Consider the following 8,787-nt stretch of genomic DNA (forward strand, 5'->3'; position numbering starts at 1 on the left):
ATTGTTATAAAAGGAAACACTGTATAGTATTGTAAAGTTCTAATGATCTATTGAAGAGCTATTTAAAATACTATTTCGATGAACAATCCGAACCATCCCTACACAAGCAGTGTTACCGCCTGCCTGATAGGTGTTAGAGAAACCGTTAGTTTATGTAAGTATCGTAGTTAAAGAAAATATTTATTATGTTCGATATGCATATAAAATATTCTGCCAGAGTTATGTTTTCTACTAATTCCTTTTAGGTAAGAAATGATGTGTGCATTTGTTTTTTGTAGTTGTTGTTGTTGTCATTTGCATGGGCCTAACACAGTTTCACAGGTTAAACATTTCTAATAAAACTTTGTGAATAAATATTCTAAACAAATTTTGCTGAACATTTGTGTAACTACTTTATAAAAAGTATCAATAATTCATGTACTATTTTGAAGCGGATCTTTCCGATACTTCTCCAGTCTTTTCACGGCAATGGATTCCAACCGATCACGTGCTGCAGGGTAATCTTTGAGTACATCCCACATGTCTTGTTTATTTAAACAGAAAAGGTCAGAGTAGCCAACGGACCGTACCGACGCTGTTCGTCTATTGCCTGTTGTGCTCATGTTCAGAATACTGATTTCACCAAAATAGCTTCCAGCCCTCAGGGTGGCAAGCACCGTCTTTCCATTGTCTGTGACTACTTCTAGCCGGCCCCTATTGACTATGTACATCTCCTTCCCAACCTCACCTGCAAAAAACAAAACAACAACAAATCCAAATAAAATAATTAATAATTGTTTGGATAGTTCCAAGATTTCCAATTTTCCCAACTACTCAGGTAAACGTACTTTTTGAAAGTTTATGGTTAGATTTTAAAAGGTCTGAACAGTTTGTAGCATATCACAACGAAAATAGAATACTGCTTTTTACAGATGGAAGAAAAGAACACACATTATATTTAAAACTATCAATATGAATCTTTTAAGAGAATATATCAATCTTTACCAGAAGTAAGTGTAGACAGTTTTATTAGTTTAAAATAAAACAGAGATTTTAAAAAGAAAAAGATAAATGCATTAAATACAAAGGAAAAGCAGGGATGGTTATAGGCTCTCACTGTTGGGGCAGGTGGTATTTTGTTTTGAGTGTCCTGGAAGTTGATACTGATATGAAAAATAGAACTACCCCCCCCCTCTTGACTAGCACTGTATAACAAAAAGTACACCTGACTTAACTGGTTCAGATGCGTAATAGCGGTAATATTAGTGATGTATCTCATGCTAGATGGGAGATTTTTTATTCACATACCTCTTAATGGTAGTCTAATATACATTGTGAGAGATTTTGTCTTCCTTTCTTAATAAGTGCTCGTTTCCTACATGATTAAAAATAGATACATTACACAGTTACTAACAGTTAATTTATAGGTGTAACTAAACATGTGCCATGTGTTTATGTTTACTGCAGAATTACATACTGTGTAGATTTAGTACAAGTTATCATTATTTAGTTTCTTAGAAGCTGCTCAGAATAGGCAAACATGTAACATGGGTAAGATGAATCATAGCTGCACTAGCTGCCAGAAGAAGTTTCATGGAGCATGGAAGCTGGCAATCAGACTGGATCATCATCAATACCCAAAGGATCACCACAATCACCAATACTCTTCAACGTCTAAACCATGGATCTAGTCAGTCTAACCAGATGTTATGTGATTACCTTTGCTGACAATATTTTGGAATACAGCAGAGGCTCTTGCAAAACTGAAATAAAAAGCAAAGTACAAACATTCCTTAGCAGGGTGAGCAAATGGTGCTTTGACACAGGAATAGTCATCAATCCTACCGAAGCCAGACTCAATAACAGACATGCTAATGAGGACAAACCATCACCATCTTTTGGGTACTGCTATCCCTCTGGAATAAGCACTGGAGCAACATTTGACAGATAATTCAACTTCACCAGTCACATTAACAGCAAGACAATCCGAGCTATCAAAGGCATCAATTTCTTGAAAGTCGAAGCAAACAATATAGCTGAGTAACATCACCTGCTTACACTCTAGAAAAGGTTTATCTATTCCATCCTGGAATATACACTACCAATGATCAGTATGAAAGCTATGCAGCTAGATAAGATTGAAACAATGCAAAATTAATGTTTGAAAATGGTCATAAGGTGTACTTTGCCCACCCCTTCAAGGTCCTACAACAATTCCCAGATCTCAGCAACATCACAGTGCACTAATAGTGCTTATAAAATTATTCACTACGGCCTTGCAGTGTAAAGACCATGCATTCCATCACTGAGCCACTGTCTTTTTTGTTCTTTTGGCCAGTAAAGCTTCACAACAACTCAATTATTATGAAGTTTGGTGTAAGGAACATCACACCAGTTGAAGTTGAAAGAGGTGAGAAAGATGTGGCCAACTTTAGGTCAGTCACTAAGGAATTAGGGGATTACAGCACTCTAGGTCACTAGAAAATGATTGGGGTGAGTGCTTCCTTTCTAAGCTCAGCCAGTATGGAAATGACAAGATCTCCTATGCTTATGAAACTATAATCTTATATACAGAAAGGTCAGAAAAAAGAGGTCGTTTCGGAATGGGTTTAAAAAGGAATGTAAAAGACAGGTGTTCAACGAATAGGAAAGAACAGAAGACCAGGAGATATATTAGAGAACAAGTAAACCCCCAACAGGTGAAGGAAGAAAGTAATATGCTGCCAGTAAGAAACAAAACCTATTTCTATATATATATGTGTTATTGATTACCAATAGTAAACAACAATTTGTTATGCTTACATTGATATGAGTCAATTTCTGATAGGAATAAGTACGATCTAAATAAAGTTAATGGACACAGAAAGGGAAAATGAAGACGAGCTTAGCATGATCATAACACCTACAGACAACATCCAAACAGGGGAGTGTTTAAGAGATGCTTCAGGAGACACCTATGTTTGGACATATGAGTTACAGATGGCACTGAAATAATTGGTCACCACTATATCTTAAATGTTCCCACGTGGAATAAACATTTTGCCACAGTGAGATCTGTGAAAATTAGCCTAGACAGAAAATGTGTAAATTGGGTAGATGGTGAAGCAGAAAAGCATACCATTACCTATGTAATGACCATAAGGGACATTCATCTGTTGTCATGTGGCTCCTACATAACAGATAAGAGACCTGGTTGAGAATTCATCATCGTATAGAAGAACAACATTCTGCATAAGACTAATGGAGTATTCAAGCTTCTCACAAGATGATCAATAGTGGAGCTAGAAGCCATAAGGCAAGCTCTCATTTTAACTGCTGAAACTGCAAATAGACAGTGCCACCAACATAAAGTTTGCAGCTGATTTACAAGCAGTTCTGTACGAAATTCACAGTGGTTGGTCCACAGATCTATGGCCAAAAGCAAAGCAATTGCGTGTTAAGATCATCACATGAATTTATACGCAAACCATGAAGGGATAAAACTGAGTGAGGAAGCTCACACAATAATCCCCTTTATCAAATGTAGCACAACTCTCTTCACTCATATACTGCAATCATGGAAGGTTTTCATCAACATTTAAAGGTCGAATGTACTGGAAAACAAGATGTCATGTTGTGTAACTGGGAAAAGCAAAAGTCGGGTAATCAGTATGATAGTGTACAGGCATAGAGCTACTAGTAACATCAGTAAAGGAACTTTCTCTTCTACCTCTTGTGAGACAGTTGGCTTCCAGATGACGGGTCAGTATCTGTTGGTTGTCACCTAGTTCTCAAATCAGTTGAATTCAAGGAAAATTAAACAATATAAGGACAATGAATAAATGGGGCTGTTACTACAATAAACAATGTAAAACATGTGTTATAGTTCCTCACATACATCTAACACATTTAACAGTAAAAAATATGGTGTTTCAAAAGACTTAAGTTATAATTCCACACATATTTCAGAATATAGGAGTTAATTGATAGAAATAATAATGTGTAGACCAAATTCTATCAGTACAAACATTGTTTCACTGATTAAGAAAAAATGCAATCTTCAGGTTGAAAGAAATGGTTTTCACACATTTAGTTAAACAATCAGGTCAAAGTTTCCCCTATAGTTCAAGTACAGCTATCTGTAGTTTGAAGTATTTGCCGCCAAAGAGGCTTTGGCAGACTCTTAGTGCTACATAAATTTAACTTTAAAACGAATCTACACTGAAATTAAAGTGCACAGCCTATTCAGCGGTCTAACGTCTCAAACCATTGGAACACTTAAAGATTAAAGATCAAATTAAGCGTAAAGAAAACTCTAATAAGTCAGGTATTGAAATAGATTCTGTTTGTCAAATTTCTACTTTAGATGCTGCTTGGCGTCTATAAAAAGGTAACAAAAGTGGTAAAAAGTTGGTTTCTCTTCATGATAGCATTAGTGGTTTTAATGATCGTTGTGTTGTGGTAAGAAAACAGTACTATAAACTGCTCATTACACCTTTGGGAGAATAGTGATATTACATACATTTATATAACATGTTGGATGCACTATTTCTGTGAAATTAGTTTTAGCGTTTACAGCTTAAAAAACAAAATGATAATAATTTGATACCTAAATTACCTTTACGACAGATATAGTCTCCAGGACTGAAAAGAACAGGCCGCAATCGCAATACCAATTCACATAGAAACCCAGCTTCTGTGTTCTGGAAAATTTCAACTTGTTTCAAAGTGTTTAGATGCACGTGAATAGCTATTTCTGCTTTGAGTTTATCCGGAAGAAATCCCACCGAGCGGTCCTCATCAGAAGACTTCTGAGTCACCCAAAGGTAATCAAACCATTTAATCACCTTGTTCTGGAGATGGTCTGGTACTCTACGCATGCGCATGTAAGTCTTTACGACATCAAGCCTTGCTAAAAAAAATTGACAATTATCAATATACTGAAAGTAATATTGTAAAAGCACACACACACATATATATATATATATACATAACTTCAAAAAAAGGTAATTTACAAATGATCAAACTTTAAAACAAAGGACGAATAGAAAAGGCAATTATCATGTTTAACTAGTTTCATTCTTAAACCAGAAGATAAAACACTTTTGTGCTAGTTTAGTTAAGATATTAATAAAGTAAACAAAATAACATTTTTTTTAGGTTTCTATCTTTTTAAGTATTTTTCTAAGTACAAAGAAACATTAGAAAAGAGTCTTAATTTGAATTTCTGAAAACGGATGATATTTTTTCATCGATTTTACTGACATTTTCACGTAGGTAGTCTACAAGTGATGTTTTTATTAAGTATCAAACTTTTTAATAAGAATAGTACTAAAGTTTAACTAAAAATTAAGCCAATTAAATTTATGAGATTGACAAAGTTTAAAAAATGTACGCTCTTCTTCGTTATTTTGTGTGTACAATAAGTACCTTGTTTCTTGAATAATATCAGAGACATAGCTGTATATTTTGATCGAATAATCCTTCAAAACTACATTCTCTCTAGTAAAGTTTTACTTGTAATAAAAGATATTTAATAGATGTAATTAGAATTGCGAAACTACTATATTTTTTATCCTTAACAAACCTTTGTTTTTAAACTATTAATAATTTTTTTAGAAAACTGGATAAAATTATAAGGAATTGTTTCTTCCTTTATCGTAGAGTAAAACGTAATTTAAAAGAAAATTATGCATAAATGAGGCGTGAAAAACTAGCGAAAATATCACCAGCATGACATTGAAAAAGTAGGATAATATAGCTAGCTGTATTTACAGCACGTTGTTCAAGTTTTATCATTAACTATTCAGTTCGGAGTGGAATAACGACGCAACCTCTGAAATTCCAGTCAACTTGGACCTACTAGTTTTTTTTGTCTGTTTTTTTTTTTTTTACTAAAAACAAAACAAAACTGCATATCATTCTTAGAAGCGGTTGATTCTAGTTTAGCTCATTAACAACATGTCACGCGTGATAAATGCTCCTGAAGTAATGTACTTTTTTAGTTAGTCCATGATCAAGGTTCTGTGCTTCTCAAAATAAAACTTTTATATGCATAAAAACCATGTAAAAGCTCGCAATACAACCTGCAAAGCCAAAGCACCAGTATCCTTTCACTAAATCTTGAGCATATTGAATGAAAATATAAAAAAATAAACAAATAACACATGCTATAGTTAAAGTAGAGGTATGATGTAAATACGACATAGCGAGAACAACCATCTTTATGGAATATTAGACTTCCAACATTATAAATAAATCATTCTCAAGTTAATTAATTGGAACAAACAATTGTATAATGATTGTGCTGTTTCAACAAAAACGTATCTAAGAAAAATGTCAAAAGTTTGGAAAAGTTGAGTAGTTTTTAAAAAACCTCTAAAGCTGAGATGAATAGCTTTCTTGCACCATTTTCTTGGCCTGTATAAAAACACGTTACAATAAACGTGAAACTTGAATGCTCTATTCTTGTTTTCGTAAAAAACAAAACAAAACGAAATTGATGTTGTTAAATGTGGTGATTCTCAGTTAATTTGTGCTTTTACTGATCAAATGTTTGTTTTAGCGCAAAGATGCACAACAGATTGTCTGCAATGTATTCATAACTAGGATCGAACCTCGAATTCTTACTTTATTAACTCTCAAGTTTACCGCTTAGACACCAGAGGACTAATTACTGATTGAATCAGTAGTCACTTCTGGATCTTTTTTATTTAAGGAAAGCCTCATTTACATATTCACTAAAGAAATGGTTTGAATAATTTGGACACAAATTTTGATTGAAATGAATAATAACGTTTTAATGTAAAGTATGACATCGGAACTAAAACGATTAGTTACGCTTATTGTTCAGAAATACGTATTGTTTGTTTTATGTTAAAGAGCAAAGTTGCATAATGAAATCCTGATTTTTTTCCATTTAAACCCTCAAGACTGAGCCACCAGGGTACAATATACACAGGTGAGAACACAACAGTACGTTCATACATGCTATATGTTGATCATGTGCATCATGTTTTCACGTAGACAGTCTTTGTAACAATATCTTATTAAGGCACATTGCCAAAGATTACGATCTACAGTTCGTGGCTTTCATCCCCAGTGCTTCTAGAAGCCTATACGTTCTAACGTAACATTGTGGTTGTATGTGGACACGTTATTGAGCTTGAATTATTGGCTTTCAGATATTGTCTTACATTGTTTTTCTGTTAAAGTTTGTCATTGGAGATGATGAACGTGAATTTTAAGAAGGGTGAATTTCCTTATATATTAGCGTTTGGGGTGAAGGAATTAACATATTCCCTGAATTAGGATATATGTATGAAATGCCTTTTTAAATTCTCCTTTATTGGGGCGGGCGAATATAACTACCATAAACAAGAAATGAGATATTTTCATGTCTTTTTAAGTATGCCGTGAAGAGCAGTTTTATTTTTTCTTCATAAATAGCAAGAAGAAGCTCTTTCTATCAATAAAACAGTTTATGTTGTGATGATAGGTATTTCAAAAAATGCTGTATTCAAACAAATGATATTATAGTGGATATATCTGAAATGGAACTTTTAAAAGCATATTTATTGCCTCTTCTTTTTTTTACATAGCTGAATCTGAAAGACATGTACCACTCTTATAAACTTTAGCTACTCAGCAGTATTGTTTATTTTATAAAAACCTTAAGTAAAACCATAAGTAAAGTACCTCTTTAGATGTTTATTTAAAAAATTTAATCAAAATTTAAAACGCAAATCTTTTTTTTTGCCAAGCAAAGAGTTCTGGACAAACGGTTTTAACTGACGTTAATAACTGCTTAATATCTGCGATTGTTGGACGTTTACCTTTAGGACATGGCGTTCGTGTATATTTTGCTTAGTCACACAGCTTACGATTTGCAAGATTTTAGCGTTCACCTCAGGGAGATGGCGTGAATTTTTACTTCTCGTTATAAACTTTACTGGAGCATGAAAGGAGAGATTAGTTCTGCTTAGTAGCTAGAGTTTTAAAGAGCACTGTGGTATAGAAGTGGCATACAATAAATGTCTCGGTAGCTAGAGTTTTAAAGAGCACTGTGGTATAGAAATGGCATACAATAAATGTCTCGGTAGCTAGAGTTTTAAAGAGCACTGTGGTATAGAAGTGGCATACAATAAATGTCTCGGTAGCTAGAGTTTTAAAGAGCACTGTGGTATAGAAGTGGCATACAATAAATGTCTCGGTAGCTAGAGTTGTAAAGAGCACTGTGGTATAGAAGTGGCATACAATAAATGTCACGGTAGAAACATATGCTTATTTGTACAATGTTTCAGGCCAAACGTCCTTCCTCAGGTACATTAAGGCCAAAACATTTATTCTGATTAGTTTTATTTGCTTGTTTGTTTGTTGTTAAGCACTAAGTTATATAATGAGTTATCTGTTCCCTGCACACCGCGGGTATCAAAATCTAATTTTGAGCGTTATAAGCCCTCGTAGTGTTAATAGGAATTATTACTATACAGTTTAGTAATTGCTATGAAATACAGGTAAAACAATATTTAAATAGATAATTAACAAAACATAGGAGAAGTGTTTTCCAATTGATTACTAACAACCAGTAAGTAATTTATAAGTCACTATTCAATAAATTTCCTAAATTAGATTTTTTATATCAACTGAGTGCAAATTATGTAACTAATGCATATTTAAAACTATTTAAAAATTTCATAGAAATACTATTATTAAACAGAAATGTTTTATGTACAAAATCTAAAATATTAACATGTGCAAGGTGAGATAAATAGAATGTATGATTAGAGTTATTTTTTATTCCAACAAATATTTTATCCTAATTGAGAG

At 33.4% G+C, this 8,787-nt stretch overlaps 1 protein-coding gene across 1 annotated transcript in view; it reads right to left on the minus strand.

Annotated features, from left to right (window-relative positions):
- Positions 1 to 4,872, minus strand: part of LOC106464461 (cyclic nucleotide-gated cation channel alpha-3-like) — a gene marked incomplete at its 5' end in the record, with an annotated part of 12,131 nt that extends 7,259 nt beyond the window's left edge. The window contains 2 exon segments of the mRNA NM_001314154.1: positions 422 to 727; positions 4,577 to 4,872. Coding sequence (NP_001301083.1) covers positions 422 to 727; positions 4,577 to 4,872 — 602 coding nt within the window.
- Between the last annotated feature and the right edge of the window lie 3,915 nt (positions 4,873 to 8,787).

The sequence above is a fragment of the Limulus polyphemus genome, unplaced genomic scaffold (assembly GCF_000517525.1).
Source record: "Limulus polyphemus unplaced genomic scaffold, Limulus_polyphemus-2.1.2 Scaffold1660, whole genome shotgun sequence".
NCBI lineage: Eukaryota > Metazoa > Arthropoda > Merostomata > Xiphosura > Limulidae > Limulus > Limulus polyphemus.